We start from the raw sequence: 21,826 nt of genomic DNA, 5'->3' as shown, positions 1-21,826 counted from the left end.
AAAATAAAATAAAAAATGAATTTTAAAAGAAAATTTAAAAGTTAAAATTTTTTTTCCCTCAAAAAAAATCTTTTTTTTTTTTAAAAAGGATTGTGGGGATGCCCAAACTGAAATTTTTGCCCCCCCCCCCCCCCCAAACGGGCTTGCTTCGGGAATCAACCGTTACAAAAACCCCAAACCCCAAAAATTTTTAATTTAAATCCCATTTTTTTTCACCCTTTAAAACCACCCCAGGGCTTAAAAATTAAAAAAAGGGGAGGGTTATTTTCATTTCTTTTAATTTTAAATGTCATAAAAAAAGTTAAAATATTTTTTAAAAAAAAATAAAACAAAAATTTAAATAATTTAAATTACCCCCCAAAATTAAAATTTTTATTTCCCACTAAATTTTGGGGAAAATTTTTTAATTTTGTTTGTATTTTAGTTTTTTGGTTATTACCAAATAGGAAGAAATTTATTATTTAAAATCTTTTTGGGTACCCCCCCTTTCAACCTTTTAGTATCGTATCAATCAATTTCTTTTCCCATTTGGGAATTTTATTAAAATTCTAATTTAATAAATTAAATTTAAAACTTAATTAAAATAATTTACCCGTGACAAAACACTTAATTTAAAAACATAATTTCAGGAAAAAAGACAAAAAAAAAAGGGATTAATTTTTTAAGGAAATGCCATTATTTTCATTACTTTAATCTTGTGATCTCCATAAAAAAAGTTTCTTTTTAAAAGAAGGGTTTTAAACAAAAACCTTAGCGCTACAACCCCGGTAAATGTGAAAACCAGACGGTTTTTCGAATTGCCTCGCTAAAAAAGAGCCAAAAGTTTAAGCCTTAAAAAAATATAAACAGACTTAAACTTCAAAAATATCAAAACTATAACTTTTTTTTTCCCCTCCGGTTGAAAAAAATCAAAAAGCATCATTTGAGGAATAAACCCCCCCTTTAAAAACCCCGTGGCGGCCCTTGGGGAAAAAAAAAATTGTACCATATATCCAGGGCCCGCATTAGATTTTAATATTGGAAAGAACCCCAATTTAAAATTACTTAGAATAAAAAAAGCCAATGGGAAAAAAAAAAAACATTTGTATTATGTTATAAAAATTTAAAAAAAATTATTTTGAATATTTTTTTTTAAATGGCACAGTGCAAGTCCAGGGGAAAACAAAGGGCAATTTTTAAAAATTTTTTACTAAAAAACGTGGCAAAAGCATTCCCCCAAACGTGAAAGAATTTAAAAACCCACACGGCACAAAACCAAATTTAGGACATTAGAGACAAGCAAAAGCAGTAGAAAAAAATACAAAAAAATAGGTTACAAAATTAGTAAAATTTTGTTATATCAATCAGATAAAAAAAAAAATACCCAATCGAGGGTTTGTAAAAAATGGAAGAAAGCAAATCCCCAGAAGAAAAATTATTAAGTGTTAAAAAAATATACATCAATCACCAATTATAACCAAAATTTTTGTTAGATTTTTTACCATTTTCTATTGTCATTGTAAAATTTCACTAAAAATGCTGTCATTTTTACAAGGGGATAAATAACAATAATCTTCAAGAAATGCCCATTCGTTACAAATGGAACAGTTCACTAGTAAGCCACTACCAGAACTTTTTTACATACCCTATTATCCAACAAGACATACAAACATTTTTAAATAAAGATATACAAACGAATGAAAAGGAAATTAATGAAGCTACAAATGATATCCATAACATTTTTGAAAAAGTAGCAAAATTATCACTAAATAAGAAGGTTCATAAAAATAAACAAGTTAACAAAAAATGGTTTGATTCTGATCTTTGGAAAATGAAGAAACAACTTAGTGAAAAAAGCTATCTTAATATCTAAATTTCCTAAAAACCCTTTCATACGAGGGTCTTATTTCAAAGCTAAAAAGTGTATGCTAAATTAAATAAATACAAAAAACGACAGTTTGTTCAAAATATTTTTTTAAGTTAGATCAACTAAAGGAAAATAATCCTAAAGAATACTGGAATTTAGTCGCATCAATCAGAGAAGCCAAAGAGGGGAATAAAAAAATGAGAAATGTATTGAACCAGATATGTGGCATAACTACTTTAGTACCCTGTTTAAACTGCCTAATAAGCATTCAGAGAGATACAAATTATTCAAAATAAAATTAAGGAACTTGAAAATGGACCAAACTTTCTATCTTTTAGTAAACTAGACTTTAAAATCTCTTTAAAGGAATTAAAAAAATATTTGTCTAGTATAAAATCTGATAAAAGCCCTGGCCTGGATAATATTACCAACGAAATGTTGAGAGTAGCACAAATTTACATGAATCATTGTATTCTGAAATTGTTTAACAATGTCTTCACTTCCAGAATTTATCGTAGAAAGTGGGTAGAAAGTTATATAACACCTATTTTTAAATCAGAAATCCCCGATTTCCCCAAAATTATAGAGGCATAACCATTACAAACAGTATTGGCAAACTTTTCAATATATAATACTTAACAATAGATTAGATAATTTTTTATCGGAAAATAATATCATACACGAAAGCCAAAAGGATTTTCAAAAAAAGATAGAACTTCGATATTTATTTGTAATGAAATGTCTGATCGACAAATACACCAACAAAGGTAATAAACGTTTGTATGCTTGCTTAGTAAGCACAAAGCATTTGATATAATAATACACGAAGGCATAAAACTTAAACTTCTTCAACTGAATATAAATGGACTATTCTACAAAATAATATGCAGTATGTACAAATACAGTTATATCTCGATTAAAATTGATAATAAATTAACCCAACCTTTCTCACCTGAACTAGGAGTAAGACAAGATGATGTCTTAAGCCCGAATATATTCAAAATATTCTTAAATGATCTCGCAGATTTACTAAATGAAGATGTTGTTAACTCAGTCTCACTTTTCAAAAAGCAAATAGGAGCTTTATTATATGCAGACAATTTAGTATTATTATCTGACAACCAGCTAGCGCTGCAACAAAAACTTGATATGTTATACAAATATTGTAAAGAATGGTGTTTGGAAATCAATGTTAACAAAACAAAAGTAATTATTTTCAACAGAAGTGGGCATTTATTAAAAGAAACATTTTCAATTAATTGTATTAATATAAAATGTGTTAAAACGTATAAATACCTAGGTATAATACTGTCAAATTCTGATTCTTTCAAAGAAGCAAGGTGTAATTTATATAACAAAGCCTTAAAGTCATCATTTAAAATATACAAAGATATAAAATCGACAGATCCACCCATTAATACTTTACTTCATCTATTTGATCACATGATCAAGCCAATAGCTACCTATTGATCCGAAAATATGGGATGTATTGTCATCATCAATGCAAAGAAAAGAAAAATGTTTATTTGATATATTTAAAGATTGGGAGATTGAAAATCTTCACATGAAATTTTGCAAATTTATCATAGGGTCTGGGAAAAGAAGTACCAATATTGCAGTTCTATCTGAACTGGGTAGACAACCAATATTTTATTCTATTATTATAGCAATTATATCTTACTGGCACAGACTGGAAAACATGCCTGAAAACTCTTTGTTATACAGTGTACAAAGAAAGCATTATCTTGGACAGTTGTGATGTAAATAGTTTGTTTTCAAATGTAACATATTTCTGTAACAGAATGGGCATAGATTTGTCAAGATGTAAATCAATGAAACTAATAACTTAAAAGAAACATCTGAAAAAAATTATTAGAGAAGATTTCCTTCAATATTGGTTTAAACAAAGAGATGATGGTTGTCTATCGGGTAAACATACGACATACTTCTATATAAAAAGAAGTTTTGAAATTGAAAATTATTTATTTAAAAATTTTGAACAAAGAAAAATTATATGCAAATTTAGAGTGAGTTCACATAACCTCAGAATAGAAAGTGGAAGATACGAAAAAAAACTAAACTCTGTTGGAGAGCAAACCACCCTTGCAAGAAATGAAAGAATTTGTAGAATGTGCGACATGAACTGTGTTGAAGATGAGATACACTGACTGATTAAATGTCCATTTTATAAACATGATAGAGATGACTTTTTAATATTATTGCTACAAGTAATAAAAATTTCTATACTTTAACAAATAAAGAAAATTTTTTATGGATTATGTTGTTCCCGTTCCAGGCATTTCTTTGCTGCTAGGCAATGATTTAGCTGGTGGAAAAGTTGTACCAGATCCTATAGTTTGGGAAGAAATCAATCCAGATGTCATGTGCGATGATGAAAATGATGACATTTATCCAGCCTGTGTTGTTACTAGAGCGATGGCCAGAAGACGAGAAATGGAGGCAGACCATACTCAAGCCTTTGACGAGACGAATTCCTCTGTTGATATTGACTTGAATGATACTTTCTTATCTGACCTTGATGGCACTCAAACAAGCATGGAACCGCACAATATCAAGAAGCAAGAGAAGAAAGAACTTTTACCAAAATTTGGTGGTGAGGATGATGAGTTGCATCCACTAGTTAGCCAAGGCAAGGACATCCTCAGCCGAGAACGTTTACTCTCTGAACAACATAAAGACCCAGATATCATTCAACTTAGTAAGAGGGCACTTCCACCAGAAGAGGCTACTAAAGTTGGAGAATGCTTCTATATGAAAGATGGCATCCTTATGCGAAAATGGCGACCACCTGATGCTTCTCCAGATGAAGTGTGGCGTGTTGTTCACCAGATAGTGGTCCCAGCTGCTTATCGTCGAGATGTCATGAGTTTAGCTCACGATATACCTATGGCTGGTCATTTAGGCGTCAATAAGACTTATAATAGGATTTTGAGTCATTTTTATTGGCCTAAGCTAAGAAAGGATGTTTCGAAGTTTTGCAAGTCATGCCATGTCTGTCAGATGGTAGGTAAACCAAATCAGAAGATACCATCTGCTCCTCTCCAACCCATTCCAGCTTTTGAAGAACCGTTTAGTCGAGTGTTGGTGGATTGTGTAGGACCTTTGCCTAGGACCAGATCTGGAAACCAGTATTTACTTACCATAATGTGTACATCCACTCGATTTCCTGAAGCCATACCTCTTAGGAATATAAAGGCAAAGAGCATAGTTAAGGCCCTAACAAAGTTTTTCAGTTTTGTGGGAGCACCCAAGGCAATTCAGTCGGATCAAGGCTCAAATTTTATGTCGGGGTTGTTCCAGCAAGTCATGCATGAGTTGGGTATAAGGCAATATAGATCAACTGCTTATCATCCTGAGTCCCAGGGAGCGCTAGAACGTTTTCATCAAACCCTAAAAACAATGCTGAAGACCTATTGTTACCAGTATGAAAAAGAATGGGACGAAGGTGTTCATCTTGTGCTATTTGCAGCACGAGAAGCAGTCCAGGAGTCTCTCGGGTTCAGTCCTTTTGAATTGGTGTTCGGTCATACAGTTAGAGGTCCTTTGAAATTGTTGAAGGAAAAGTGGCTGACTGAGACTAGTGATCTTAATCTTTTAGATTATGTGTCTGATTTCAAAGAAAAACTTTACAATGCTTATAAACTAGCACAAGAAAATTTGAAGAGTTCTCAGATGAAAATGAAAATGTGGTATGACAAAGATGCCAGAAATAGGGTGTTTAAGCCAGGTGATAAGGTTCTTGTATTTTTACCTATTCCTGGTCATCCTTTACAAGCCAGATTTTATGGCCCTTATGAAATTGAAAGCAAGATCAGTGATGTAAACTATGTAGTTAAGACACCAGGTCGACGTAAAGAGAAACGGGTTTGTCACATTAACATGTTAAAAGAGTATTTTGAAAGGTGTGACCGAAATTCTGTAAAACCAGTTTCCATTTTAGCCAATGCTAAGACTGTTCAAAATTGTATTGAAAGTGATACGAGTAAAGAAATGAATGAGAAAGATTGTAATCAGAGTGTCCGCTTGAAAAACTCAGAAATTTTGGCTGATTTTGATGCCAAACTTGGACATTTGAACATTCACCAAAAAGAACAAGTTAAAAACTTGATGAATAAGTATCATCAAATCTTTTCGGATGTTCCAAAGAAAACTAATGCAGCTTGTCATGATGTCATAGTGAGTGACGTTCTGCCTATCAAACAACATCCGTACCGTCTGAACCCAATAAAATTGCAGTACCTAAGAAGGGAAGTGGAGTACATGTTGGACAATGACATTGTTGAACCTCGTAAAAGTGATTGGAGCTCACCATGTATTCTTGTACCAAAACAGGACGGTTCGTACCGATTATGTACAGACTATAGAAAGGTGAATTCTGTTACCAAAACTGATTCATATCCAATACCTAGAATCGATGACTGTATTGACAACATTGGAAACGCGAAATTTGTCAGTAAATTTGACCTGTTGAAAGGCTACTGGCAAGTACCGTTAACAGAAAGAGCAAAAGAAATATCTGCTTTTGCTACACCAGATGGACTTTACCAGTATAAAGTAATGCCTTTTGGCATGAAAAACGCACCGGCTACATTCCAAAGGATGATTCACTCCCTTCTCCATGATCTTGAGGGATGCGAGGCCTACATTGATGATGTCGTCATATACAGCAAGACATGGGACAAACATCTCCGAATCATGCGTGCTTTATTTGACATTTTAGCTAAAGCAAACTTAACTGTGAATCTTGAGAAGAGCGAATTTTGTCATGCTTATGTAGAATATTTAGGTCATAAAGTAGGTCAAGGTTATGTTACACCCATTATGGCTAAAGTGGAAGCTATTGCAAAGTTCCCGATTCCTACAAACAAGAAAGAATTAATGAGGTTTTTGGGCATGGCTGGGTTTTACAGAAAATTTTGTCCAAATTTTTCCTCAGTTGTTAGTCCACTTACAAATCTTTTACAAAAGAGGGTTAACTTTGAATGGACAAAGGACTGTGAAAAATCCTTTCATAAAATCAAATCTGTCCTTATGAGCAACCCAGTTCTGTCAACTCCAGATTTTTCTAAGCAATTTAAGCTTACTGTTGATGCTAGTGATGTTGGAATCGGGGCAGCTTTGTTTCAAGAACATAGTGATAAGGTAGATAGAGTTGTTTCTTATTTTTCAAAGAAACTTACAAAATGTCAACAAAAGTATTCCACCATTGAAAAGGAATGCCTTGCTTTGTTGTTAGCCTTACAACATTTTGATGTTTATTTGAATGTTACTTTGCATCCAATTCTTGTATATACTGATCACAACCCCCTGACATTTTTACATAAATTGTCAAACAAGAATCAAAGACTGACTAGATGGAGTTTGTTGTTACAAGAATACAACATAACAATTAAGCATATCAAAGGCAAAGACAATGTTATAGCAGATGCCTTGTCAAGAGTATCGTAAACATACTAGATTTTGTATTACTGTACCTATGTTTTAATAATATAAGTTTTCATTGACATTCAAACTTTTGAAGGGGGGAGGTGTTGTGAGATGTGTTGTATTTGTATTGTTTCATCTTGTATATTATTAGTAACATTTAGTTTCTTGAACATTCCAGAGTGGTCAACATGTTCGTTCATTTGATCTAGAACATTCTTAAATTTTGTGTATGTCCAGATTGTTCCAGTAATGTCATGTTTTAACAATTTCTAGAATATTCTAGATTTATAATACTGTATAAATACCCTGTCAATTCGATGCATAGAGACTAATAGCTTTGTCGTATAAGCACTATTGAGATATAACTGGGATATATTTTCACTGGGACATTGTGTGCAGCAACGGACACTCTGATGTATGTATTTTTAGATTCTTGCTAAGTTTGTACTTTATGTTTCATATACTTATTATATATTACTGTAAATAAATTATTGTTAAGTTTAAATTGTGTTATTGATCTTTGCTGGCATTTCGGGTAATTCTGACCCATAACAATGTCTAATGAAAATGACATGCTGCTTATCAGGCTGGGTAATTTTTTAATCAATAACTTTAAAATAAGAAATAGCAGATTATGCAATGTTAAACAAAGAAACAAATAAATACACAAGAGTAATAATGTTTATACTCTAGTAAAAAAAACAAAAAACTTTTATTTACAGTATATTGATTATATATGTTGTAATCCCCAACTGCTGTAACACCATTTATCTTTTGTTAGTTGCTGCTATCAATTTTGAAATTTCTTCTTGTATGTTTTTCTTATTATTTGTATTCCCTGTCCTGATGGGCCCCAAATTGGTATTAATAAATCTTATCTTATCTTATCTTATAACTGTTATTACCTCCCCTTCTTTCATATCACTTCCGTTACTAGGGATGTATCATTGAGCGGCAAATTTGAACTCATAAAAAGCAACACAATTTTACACACATAGTTGTTTAATTATTTTAAAATTAAATTATAAGAAATGACACTTATTCTTGGCTTTGCTGATTTAAAAGCGTGAACTGACCTAAACCAGGTTATCATCGAATAATTTGGCCAAGAATTAGAGTCATTCCTGAAATAAACAAGTTCCTTTACACTTTCTTCAATTTTTTGATACCATTTGTTTTTTATTTTAATCACTGTACAGGGGGCCCTTATAATATCAAAATCGAGTGTAATGATGACGGTTTACAATGAGGATCGATACGTGTAGTTTGTATATGTTTAATCACTGACGCATGACAAACGTGTTTCCAAATCCCTCTAAAGTATTATGACGAACTTTTTTTCATTTGTCCGAATTTAAAAACATTATTAGTGATTACAAAAATAACATAAGCAATTTTCAATTACAAAATGATGAAAAAAACTTTCCGTTCTATTTGCACTTATACTTATTTTTTCCGATTTTTAACTTTATATGGGTGCAAACACTGGTTCTGAGAAAAATATCGAGATACGGGAAGTTAGGGCGTTACGTTCGTTTGCAAGATGTCGGTGTTTCTCTGTTAATAGCTAGTAAGAACACTGATATTAAAAAATAAATAAATAATAAGTCGGCCAACATCCATCGTGCGCTAAGCGGTAATTTGATTTTCACCGTCGGTCGACATAACGAAATGTCTGCCAATGGTTGGACTATGATCATTGGTCGAAAGACTATTTAAGCTTACAGCGCAGGCGATAGGTTCAGGAAACAGGTTTAAACCTCAGTCATTTTTCCAAAAAAATACAAACAGTCCCCGATTTTTTAAAGCAAAAATAGGATGATTCGGGTAACGGTTATTTTTTAAATGGTTAATTGTAAAAACTACTAAAACATCAAACTTCCGCAAGAGTTATTTTGTACCAATTCAACTGATTGCGGGGACGCAGAGGACTATGAGTACGTTCTTTAAACATTGTACATGTAGCAAAGTAAATGTATTAGGTACTGAAGAAAATCCGCGGCCGGTTTTTGACACGTGCAATGATGATCGAAGATAATTCGATAGACTTTTTAACGACCGCTTCAATTGAAGGAATCGGCATCGAAACAGAGAAAATAATTGCATGGTCTGACAGACACACAATTTGTTGGCTGACGAAAAAAAGTAAAATCGGGCAAGACAACGGTTGATAAACAACCGTTACCCGAATCATCCTATTTTTGCCTTAAAAAATCGGCGACTGTTTGTATTTATGGAAATATAACTGGGGTTTAAACCTGTTTCCTGCTTTGTAATAATAATTCAACGACCTATCACACTGCCTTAAATCGCTGAAATCATCTATAAAGAAGACTTTTCTTTTCTTTTTTATCATTTCTAGGCTTATCAATCAGTGTAATCGTCTATACTGGTAATATCCTACTTTTGAAGTCAGATTGCAAAATGCATAACAGCTCGCTACGGCGTCCCCTTTTTAACACTACCTTTGTTCAATGCATCAAAGTCAAACACATTTTTTTTAACTCATCATTAGAAACACATATAAGTTTATTTTGTCTTTTAAAATTATTGGACAATAAGACACGCTTAAAATGATCTTTTATGTTTTTGTACTTCTCATCCTAAAAATAATATTCTTTAAAATGTGACGTTTAGATGTGATGCGGCGACACCCCTCTGCTTTATCTTTTAAACATCTATAAAACTGATTTGATTTCACAATATTAGACCGAAGTTTCGATGTTAATTAGATTCATATATGTGCATATTTCGGTATATATGTTATTTTATAATATAACACGAAATACAAATGATATGGACACTGTGCCATTACTTTTGTGTCAAGTTTGGATATTTTATTTGAAAAAGAATGTAGCAAGGGCTATAAAACACTTGAGGACTTTAAATTTTCAATGATCAATTTGCCTTACTTAAACAGCAATTTACCTTCATCACCTATATAGCTCATTGATTCGAAACGTAAGGGCCTGTACTACGTATGAGCATTTCTAAAACAATTACGAGGGGTGATTAAAAAGTTCGCAAACTATCTCTATATCTTCAAAACCACTATTCAGATTAGAATGAAATTCGGTACACACATAGCCATACACAAGGTCTATAAATAGCATATGCTGAATAAAGTTTCTCTCCTTGTTTTTGACGTCACAATGTGAAAATGACGTCACTATTTAGGTCACTTGAGACGAAAAATGGTTGTATCAGTCGAACTCGTTCAACAAACGACTGTATAATTTATTGTAATATCTTAGAAATCCCTCTACAGTATCATATAATAATTTGTACAAAGTTTATTGAGGTAAATGAGTTCCTATAAATTCAATTAATGATTGGATTAATCGTTTTAGTGAAGGAAGGCTGATAGTTAAAAATGATACTTGACATCTTGCCCATTGAAAGCAAGTTTGAAAAGATATGTATTTTTAATTAAGCAATTTGCTATCAAAAACGTCCAATTAGCACTTTGAAAAATAGTTGAATATTTGAACAATGATATAAGTATCAAATACCTAAGATATCGTTTACTTTAGATTTTAAACATATTAGATATGATAAAAAGGATGCACCCATTCTCTATCTACCTTGAATAAAGGTCTCTCCTGAGACAGAAGATTTGTGTTTTAATGGTTGCCATGCTTATTTTTGGAAAGGATGTTATTATCCACCTATTCTGTTGCCGAGATATGACCGTTTCTGACAAATTAACTGTTAATCAACTATACGATTAAATTATTGAAAAACAAGTTCATGAAACGAGAATATCAGCAGTCTCGTTTAAAGTTATAATTTCGTAAGTTCCACTGTCGATAAAATGACCTTGTCAGTAAATAATATTTATCATTGAGTACATTATAAGAATTAATAAATACAACATACACTGTATAACATAACTGTGTGTGTCAGCGTTTGTACAATTTGATGTCCAAAACTAGAAACTGTTTTCACTTATCAACATTTTGGGTGTTACACACGCACTTCCGAGATCTGTAGATTTAGTACTTCCTGTCCTCTCCTTCAACACATTTCTGTACATAAGTATTGTCCTTTTATTGCAGACAAAACCCAGGAAAATAAACACGCCCTGTGATGTGTTTAAGACGGATATAACGTACGTGAAATAACTTGGTGGTAAAATACCGTCCAAAATCTGCAAAAGCCAGAAGACACCTGTTATAGGAAATAAGCGTACACATATCAAAAAGTCGTTCCTTTCGGGTTTATTGTTAGAAACTGTTGGAGAACGTTTAATTGCACGTATCGTCTGCGTAAAGAAAAATATGTTAAGGATGCAGACTAAACCAACCGGAACAAGAAAAGTAACTATTAAGGACATCATTCCATCTACGAAACAAAGTTTCTTTCCATAACCAACATTCCCCCGACTCGAAAGCATAACAATCATATTCCCCAAAACAATACAAAGTGGTAAAAGAAATATGTAAATACAATACTTTATAATCAGGTTCTTATTGCTCATCAGCACTGGCACTCTGGACTGAAAAACCCGATACATATGGTAGCAACAGGTGCTCATACTCGTAAAAGACGAGAGACAGAGATAGTGAAGAAGAATACCAACGACGGTACATTTTGTGCTGTTTTTGTCTTTCCCATAGCTAGCCAGAGATACAATATTGATGATCAAGATGGTAGACACAAGAACCATTATTGTCTTTCCTGGAAGTGATCTTAGTTCTCGGAAGAAGCAGTAGGTAAGAAACGTAATTAAGAGACAAACACACGATAAGATAGAAAATGCAGCAGAAAGTTTACTGAAAGTTCTACTCAAATTGTTTCCCGTTTTGTATTTAGCCATCAGGTCATCAAGACATACTCTGAGAGTCCCATTCTCCGATATATCGGCATTAACAGCAGGTAGAGAAATATCGGAGCTCTTTAAAAACACCACGTTTGGAATGCTATCAAAGTCATATTCCTCAAATTTGAATTCCACTTGTTTGCACATTAACGCATTAGTGATATGCACCGCACGATATTGAAATATATGATACCATGATAAACCATAATTTGAATTTGAATATCTATCTTTCTCCGCACTTAGTTCTGTTATGTTGCTGTTTTTCTTCCCTATTGATAAATATTTGTTCTTCAAATCAAACAAAATAAAGGTATCATTGAAGATATGTTCAAAATTGGTTTCAGTAAACCGTAAGAGTGATCTTTCCGTATTCAGTCTATGAACAGATTCATTGATGAAAATTGTAGAGTGCATCCATCCATGGAATTTTCCGTCACTTTCAACATACTCCATTCGGAAGATATTAAAATAAATATTTTGCGTTAGTTTTACGGTTTTCTTAATTCTGAATGGTATCAAGTCTGTGATTAAATCTTGAATATTTTCCTCTGATATCTTGTACTTAGAAATTCCCTTAAATTCTATATCCAAATTATATCGAAGATTTTTGGTAACTGAAAATAGCGGGATGCATTTTTCTCCATGAGATAAATATTTTCCGGGAAAACATGTTATATTCCTGCAGATTTCCTGAAAAAAAAAAATGTGGGTTTAGTTTTGTTTTTTTCCTATCTTGATGATGTTGGATTTTACCTATAAAAATTCGAAGAAAATAAATAAAATGAGATTTGAATTGCCCATTAAGACACCATCCTATGTAATTGAATATTGTATATGTGTAACATTTTTAACGGAAAGAATTCGATTCTGAACCAATTAACTTATCTGGAATTGGTCGAACAGATCCAATAATGAAATACTCACATGGAATGGGTCGTAGATTTGATCATGTAAACAGATCCGATCATGAAATAACTTTAATGAATGGGTCGAAAATTTAGTCATTTGCACAGATCAGAAATTGAAATAACTTACATAGAATGGGTCGTAGATTTAGTCATTTGAACAGATCAGAAATTGAAAAAGCGTATATTGAATATTGGTTGTAGATTTCGTCTTTTGAACAAATCTGATGATGAAATACTCCTATGGAATGATTCGTAGATTTGATCTTTTTATCACATCCGATAATGAAATAACTGACATCGAATCGTTCCTAAATTTGTTTATTATTAAAGATCTGATATCGAAATAACTTACATGGAATGGGTCGTAGATATGATCAATTGAACAGAACTAATAATGAAATCACTTACATGGAATGGGTCATAGATTTGGTCACTTGAACAGATCGGATTCATCAGCGGATTGAATTCCATATCCTCATAATCATCACTGACGGAAAACAAACTGCGCAGCAAAGGATACCAAACAAGGGAATTTGATACCAACTTCTCTTCTTCTTCTTCAATTCCACCATGTTCCCCTTTCATCACAGCCATCCCCATGCCGTTGCAGATTCCACAATGGAGATTCTTGTAGGGGGCATAGAAGTAAACTTTTGGGAAAAAATCACAATGATCTACATCATTAGAATTACCTGGACACTTATCAATCGTTATTTCTAGAGCTCTATATGGGTTGCACATAGCACAATAAACGTTTTTATATAAACCCCCTCCAAACTGATTAGGCGCTTTCCAGCTATATTTGCTAGTGTATGGAAGATTTTCACATGCCCAGCTTACACCTACATCTGCAATTGGCCAATGTCCTGAACTGTTGCATTTCTCTATAATATGAGGCGTGATCTCGTCACATTTTCGACTGTTCGTGGCGGGATAAAGCGTCAAATTGCAATCAGCGTCCCGTAAAGATTTGAAGAAATTGCTATAAAGCAAGAAGTTTGTGTGTTCAATATATGAAAAACAGTGTGATTTTATCGTCCAGGGTTTGTAATTTTTTTCTTTCCGAGAAACACTACACAGTAAACAGTACATATTTAAATATGGAATGCCTGTTGATAAATCGGTGACTGGGTGAATAGAAAATGCGTCCCCCGGCGGTTTCCTACACTTTTCACCTATAAATTCCGGATAACTATCTAGACCATAACACCCACTAGTCACTAACCTTTCGTTAAATGTTTTATTTGATTCCGATGTCGAAAATATTTTTTCTTTTAAGCAGGTTCTAGGGTACACCAGGAACAGATCATTACAACAAAATTTAGTGCTTACATTAAGGAACATGCATGATGCATCACATGAGCATGTAGAACGTTCAATGAACTTTGTTGGAATTTGGTATTCCCCACACGTTTTCGATATAAAATACATTGAAAACGACTTATGTACAAGATTTGTTAAATCACTATAATTGTGATTTACCAGAACTAGATCACGGGATTGATTTATCATTTTTATATCTCCAAACTGTTCAAAAACATTTTGTTTGATGAAAAGGAAATATTCTGATGAAAATTCCTGCACATCAATATCAAAGTAAAATATAGGAATGGACGACCCGTTGCGAAATAAAAGCTCAGTATTAATATCCAAGCTTACATCGAAAAATGGAAATTTCGATGACTCTGGTCGGTTACACAAATAGCAAAATAAGTTCTTATATGGCAATGTTCCAGAGTTATCTCGGTAATATAAACATGCGTTATTTACTGTACGGTTAAAAGTATCCCACAGTCCACTAATGTTGCACCGAGATATTGTGCTGATAGTAGTGAATGTTGGATTACACATTTTACAGAACATATTTTTGAACAATGTGTTATTATTAAAGTAATCAGCTTCACATCCATATTCAACACTCTGTATATAATGTTTCCACGTCCCTGTTTTATTACAAGAATTAAAATATTGCTCGTTTTCTTTGTAACAGTTGTAAGAAATGTTTTCATTTGGGGGGTATGACTGTAACACACATTCACGCGCGATGGCATTTTTGATGACGTCATCAAAGGTTGAAATAAAATTGATATCCAGAAATTGGTCACAGACTATATCGATAGGCCAGGTAATAAAATTGAAATCATTGTTGCAAATTGCACAGAACCGGTTGTAATATGTTCGAGAAGTATCGTAACTTGTAACTGGTGGGTATTTTAGTTTATCGACGTCATTGGTGATGTTTTCGCATCTTTTGAGATTATTACTCTCTGCGTTGTGTGGACAAGAGTCAATCATTAAATATGATGTTCTTTGTTTTCTTTCAGGGTAGTTTGATGACGTATTAACGATTGTGACGTTCTTACAGACCGATACTGGAGGGGAGAAGAACACATCAGGACAGCAGTCACCTCTGACGTAACACTCCTGATCGCAAAAACATGGCGGACAACGCGGGTATTGTGCTGAATCCTGGACTTCCCAGGGAAACAGGGTTTTATTCAGGTAACAAAAATGTCCCGTTCCGCACAGAGTCAAAATTTGTTCAAGTAATTTTGGGACCGTTTTGTCCCCCTTGCTAATTGACTGTCCAAACACCACGCACATAAATATGATGTAGGAGGTCACCCGCTGCATCACTGTTCAATTGTTTTATGTCGACAACTCTTTCCTATGTATAACAAATCCTCTGGTGTAAAGATTATCATGGATATGATTCATGATAGTATAATAAATTTAGTGAATCTCATCAAGAATTTATGAACTAATGCCTACCAATCATTTACGTTTATGATTACTTCAATCATGCTAATAGTATCTGGTTTGGTATTTAGGCGCACGTCCCATCAAACCATCATATAAACAGATCTCATTAAATGATACACGTCTATCATAATGTACATGTTCTATAGCTGCAGCTCTGTAGCTTGCTGGTCTGAAAAAATTAAGATTGCCGACTAGAGACCTACAGTGCCATCCACAGTATTTTTTTTATGATAAAGGCATGACAATGCAGGATGAAGACTATCTGTTCTGTTAAACATCAAAAAATAACGTTTTAATGTGTAGATTTATTATCAAAAATCCTAATTTTAATATTAATTCTTGCATATAGGTTATCTATTACATACCTTCCTGGAATACCATTTTTATCAAATTAATTTTTTTTAAAGCAACGAATCATTATTTTTTACAAACGTTAGAACGTTAAAAGAATTAGTTTGAACACACAGTTGCAGTTATGAGACTATATTTAAAAAAAAATAATGATAAATTGCTCACTTTGAAAACACATATTTTCGTGAAGTCATTTTTCATGGTTTGAGGAAGAACCTTTGGTTCGTGGGGATTTGATTTCGTGAATGAAGAATTGTTGAGAAGTAATGTATGTAATATTTTACATTTCATGGTGGATATGAATTCGTGTGTCTCTTCATACCTCGAAAACGACGAAAATTAAACCCCCATGCTTTTTTTTTGATTTCACAGTATATTTACATTGTATACTTCCATCCTTTCATTGCAAATGTGATTTATAATTCAAATCCCTGTATAACTGTTCAGGTAAGTTCCAGTTAATGGAAGGGAAAAAGCTTGTGTTCAAAGTAGTGTGATATTTGTATTTTGCATATGACGTAGCATTTCTCCGGCGTTCAACGTTTGTGACGTCAGAATAAATCGTCACAATCTTTTAATCCCTTTTCCGTGTTATGCTGTTCTGAATGCAATTTTTTCCATTCACTTTATTCACATATATTTACATTTGCAAATGATTTCCTTTACATAACACTACTGAATGCAATGCGTATCTATAACTGTATAAATACAGGTACGGGGTCAAGAGGTCATAGATGTCCGTATGGATATACGTTTGACGTAATTTCTCAGTGACGTCATAAAGGGTCGAAGCGCGTTTTGTGATTTACATACTTGCCGTTTGGTTTGAAATATAGTGCATTTCACACGTTAAAAGTCACAATAAGGCAAATGTAAAGTGTGACCGGTCGGCAGGGGATGCTCACTCCTCCATGGCACCTGGTCCCACCTCTGATGTTTCGGAGGTCCGTGTTTGCTCTGCTCTTATTTTGTATATTGTTTAATGGACTTTGAGATTGAATACTGTTTGTTATCTCCATATCCTTATGAATAAGTCACAAATGTAAATATAAGTAATAAGGTATCATTTTAAAACATCTATCAGGCTATAAATGCGGGTTGGTACGAGATTAAATTCATCAATATTTTGTCATTAGGATACTCAGATACCATGGATTAATGAAAAGGGTGGTGTTGACGAGCAGTTATCGATCTAAAATAATAAAATAGTAAAATAATGAAATAGCTGCGGCGTTAATTCCAGTGCTAACAACCAAAAAAGACATTTTAGTGTTTACATCTTTATGGACAAAACCTTAAAAGTAAAATTAAATATGTTAAACTGTGTATTATATTAGAATAATTATACCATTGTATGCACAACTGATGGAACAGCCATTAGTGTCGTTTAAGCACTGATGAATGACAATGGTCTTCATAAGAAATAAAGGAAAAAAAATCATTTCATAATTCAGATTAGGTACAGAAGTATTTCTATTATAAAGTTACTCCCATACTTATTTGCTTAAGAAACTATGTATGAGTATTTGTTATTGCTTTCCACTAAATTACAAATCAAATACACATATTGAAACTACTCTACATTTATTAATTAATTTGTTGGCACATTAAGTACATATTTTTGTCATTAGGATACTCAGATACCATGAATTAATGATATTAGGGTGGTGTTAACGAGCAGTTATCGATCTAAAATAATTATAAGCAATACATCTGTGTTTAAAAAACATATACCAAATAAATAAACGACCAGAGCTGTTAAAAATATGATTATAACGTGAAAGTTATCCATTGGTAACTTATACTCGTATTTCATATTTTTATTTTTAAATATTATATATATCGTGATACATGTATAAAGAGATAGGTTCTCTTTATGCATAAAATGGGCCTGTAATCAATTAATTAACTACAATCCTCTTTCCTATTACATAAATCAAAATAGAGTAGGCACTTGATACTTTTATTTCATATAATATAATTTCTTTTTGAGCATCCAGACATTTGAAAACAGGCTCTGAGAAATTGAAATGTTCTTGAAATTTGCAGAAAACTTACGTATTTGACTACCTTCAGCAAAGAATTAAAATATGAGCACAGTCTCCAATCCGAAAAATAAAACATGTTTTTTGATCTTCAGAAACAGATATTTCATTATGTATTTGCATACTAGTATTTTGGATCAGAATTTGTGCTCTATATAAAATATTGAATAAATATCTATATTTTTGGCCATTTCCAAAGGCATTTAGAGGATATGAGGATGATTGACGCAAATTATGACGTCATAATGCATCAACAAGAGGGAAAATTACGTCATGATTAATAAATACGTGGTCACCAGCACTCCAAGTCATATACACTTTAAAAACTGCATTTGCAACCTTAACTGAGCGGTTTTGATTTTTCATAAATTGTCAGGGCCCAATAAGGCCCAAGGTGGCTCTTGCTCATTTGGCGATACCTACATATATCCATTAAATATATAACGCCTCATTGTTAGGACATGATAAGTTAGTAAACGTATCAGACACAACAATTTTTATAATTTGTATATAAACTAGTCATATTTACCAAGGCATATTTTAATTGATCAAGCACAAAAGAAAAAAAAACAAACAAAATCTAGCAACAAGTTAAAATTAATTTACAATCGAAAGTCTATATTTTATAGAATATCAAGTAATAAAATAAACAATACGTGTTTGTGCAACACTACGCGTCCGCTGGCAACAAAGTTCAAAAAAGCTATTGTAAGCCATATGGGTCACAGTCAAGGTCACAAGGTCATTTGAAAGCATCAAATTAGTTGAGTATGCATACCAAATATGAAGTCTCTATCTCAAATGGTTCAAACGTTATAGCGAAAGTTCAAAAAAGCTATTTTTAGCATATAGGTCACAGTCAAGGTCACAAGGGCATTTGAAAGCATTAAATTAGTTGAGTATGCATACCAAATATGAAGTCTCTCTATCTCAAATGGTTCAAAAGTTATAGAGAAAGTTCGAAAAAGCTATTTTTAGCATATAGGTTACAGTCAAGGTCACAAGGTCATTGGCTTTGGTGTCATTAACAAGAATTAAAAAGTGGAGCATGCATATCAAATATAAAATCTCTTTTTCATATGGTTCAAACGTTATGGCAAAAGTTTGATAAAGCTATTTTTAGCATAAAGGTCACAGTCAAGGTCACAAGGTCATTGATCTTCGTGTCATTAGCAAAAATTCAATAAATAGAGTATAAATACCAAATTTGAAGTCTCTTTCTCAATTGGTGCAAACGTTATGGCGAAAGTTTGAGAAAAAAAACTATTTTTAGCATATAGGTTACAGTCGAGGTCAAAAGGTCATTGACCTTGAGATCAATAGCAAGAATTCAATAAGTGGAGTATGCATCTCAAATATGAAGTCTCTATCTCTCATGGTTCAAAAGTTATGGCGAAGGTTAAAGTTAACAACAGACAGACAGATAAAGAGACAAACAGAAAGTACAAAAACAATATACGCCCCGACTCTATCGATTCGGGCGCATAAAAATGATAACGATTCATTACAATTAGAGTGTTGTTAACATGTAAATAGCGCTAAGTGAACATATATTAAACCAAACACTGTCTAGCGTTGAAGAGAGAGAAACTGCGCTAGGATGACTAGCATAAACATAGCGATGATTCAGAGGTTGTGTGGCCGGAAGTCGTTAGATATATCTCATCTTCCTCAGTGACGTAGTTCCGGTGGACATTATGACGGAATTTCATAAGCTGAAAAACCAATATATGATAACATTAGACTAGGTCTGGTTTGTTTCCTCCATTAAGTCTATCGCAATTCAATATCTCGGGTAGTGTGAATTAGAACATGTTTTAAAGAAAGTGAATAATGCGGGGTTCGTTGTTTTTTATTGATGCACAACAAAATAATAGAAAGAAACCGTACTCACCTCAACAGTAGAATGTCAAAACGGAATTTGAGGAAGTTCTATTATTTTCAATTTTTTTATACAAACCTGATCCTCGGATATTTTGATGGTGTCTTTAAAGATGGTCCATATGACACTTTCAGAGCATGGGGGAGTGGTAAGGCTACCATGGTAACGATAGTAAACCTGGAGGTCTTCCGAAAATAGTCCAGCCAATGGAAACGTCGTGAGGTTCACGTGATCATCTGCATTAACATACAGTGTAGTAATATATTTCATTTAAATAAAAGAGAATGTATTTGAAAACTAAGAATAAAAGAATCAGAGGAAAGGAAAAATACCTTTATGTGCAATTTGGTAAAAATGATGAATGATCTCATCAAAATGGTGATTAACTTTCCCAACCTAAAAATAAATATAGTAAGAACGAAGTCATTTATAATCATGTAAATCCTGCGAAATAATAGTATTAATCTTACATTTGCACAAAAGAATATATCACATGTTTTACTTATTACCTCAGAAATGCTAGCACGTGCAGTCCATTCGTTTTATTCATTGCGTCATCGAAAGTGTTGAACTTTGTATTGTAGTGCACAACGTGCATCTTTGAAAAGAAAATTAAAACTTTATAATAAGTATCAAACTATATGATTAAATGATTGTTGATTTTTTTTTAATGCTTTATTTAAAAGTAATCACTCGTTATGTGTAAACAGAGTGTACCTCCATGGGAAAATGGCGGTCGTTGATATCGTGTTCATATCTTGCTTGTCTTCCGAGCCCCAGTGGAAGTGAAACTGTTTTGCCCGATAGGTGTCCCCTAACACCCCCTCCTGATATCGTCATTGTGTTGCCCATCAGGTCTATCTGTACTGCAGTCAGAAAACAACACATAAGAGAAGTAATGATAATTAAAATAAATTATTTTCAAATGCTATTATTTCCTAAATATTCCAAATAATCGCTTAATGTTGGATTTCAATTTTATAAATATGTTAACTTGAAATGAATATTTGAAGAAAACAATCTGTTTAATTCCAAAAAACTACAATCAATATAAATCAGTTTGAGCATAAAACACAGCGCCTGTAGGATCATGTGCCTTGGGGAGCAAGCTAACCATTGTATTGTATTGTCATACCAAGGTATTTTGTGGGTAAGTAAGAAATTTGCAGGAGAACATATTAAGTTTAAAAACAATGACCTAACAAATGGTATGAAAAATATCAGCCATAAAACGGCTATGGTAACATACCTATTGCGTTCATTTCAAGCATACTTTGTTCAAAATCTTATTTGTGAAAAGACGAAAACACCTTCTTTGACCTCAATATGATATTCAGATATATCGACGACATATTGTCAGTTACCCATAGTTATTCTCATCATTATTACAATAATATATATCACGATGAGCTTGAAATACGATACCGCAGAGTTTTACACATCTTTTTAATATTTGTGTATTTAACTAGAAAAAAGACGTCGATGTAAATCTGACAATAAAGTTTTATGATAAACGCAATGAATTTCAGTTTTCAACTTCCCTTAATTTTGCAGCCGATGTTTAAACAATAAAATGCTTTCTTTGTTTGTTATTACTGAAATTAACGGAAGCAGCTGTTGCAGAAAAAATACATAACCCGCGTAAGCGGATTATGTAAATTTTTTTTCTGCAATAGCTGCGACTGTTAATTTCAGTAATAACAAAGAAAGATATTTTTTTTACTATACTTTTTTTAAACATTTAAATAATTTTGGAAATTA

The 21,826-nt window shown here is 32.8% G+C and overlaps 1 protein-coding gene and 1 pseudogene across 1 annotated transcript; both read right to left on the bottom strand.

Annotated features, from left to right (window-relative positions):
- Positions 1-12,131: 12,131 nt before the first annotated feature.
- Positions 12,132-13,818, bottom strand: LOC134265010 (uncharacterized; the record flags this gene model as incomplete). Its single annotated transcript, XM_062747250.1, has 2 exons — positions 13,433-13,818; positions 12,132-12,806 (listed from the first exon to the last, which is right to left on the bottom strand). Coding segments are annotated over exons 1-2 (1,008 nt in total), but the record flags the coding sequence as incomplete, so codon positions are not given.
- Positions 13,819-19,504: 5,686 nt separating this feature from the next.
- Positions 19,505-20,931, bottom strand: LOC134265009 (carbonic anhydrase 9-like; annotated as a pseudogene).
- Between the last annotated feature and the right edge of the window lie 895 nt (positions 20,932-21,826).

Source organism: Saccostrea cucullata, unplaced genomic scaffold (genome assembly GCF_032062105.1).
Source record: "Saccostrea cucullata isolate Sc308-1 unplaced genomic scaffold, CSIRO_AGI_Scuc_v1 ctg10909, whole genome shotgun sequence".
In the NCBI taxonomy this organism is placed as follows: domain Eukaryota; kingdom Metazoa; phylum Mollusca; class Bivalvia; order Ostreida; family Ostreidae; genus Saccostrea; species Saccostrea cuccullata.
Note: the sequence above shows the minus strand (reverse complement) of the source record. Positions and strands in the feature narration are given on the sequence as shown.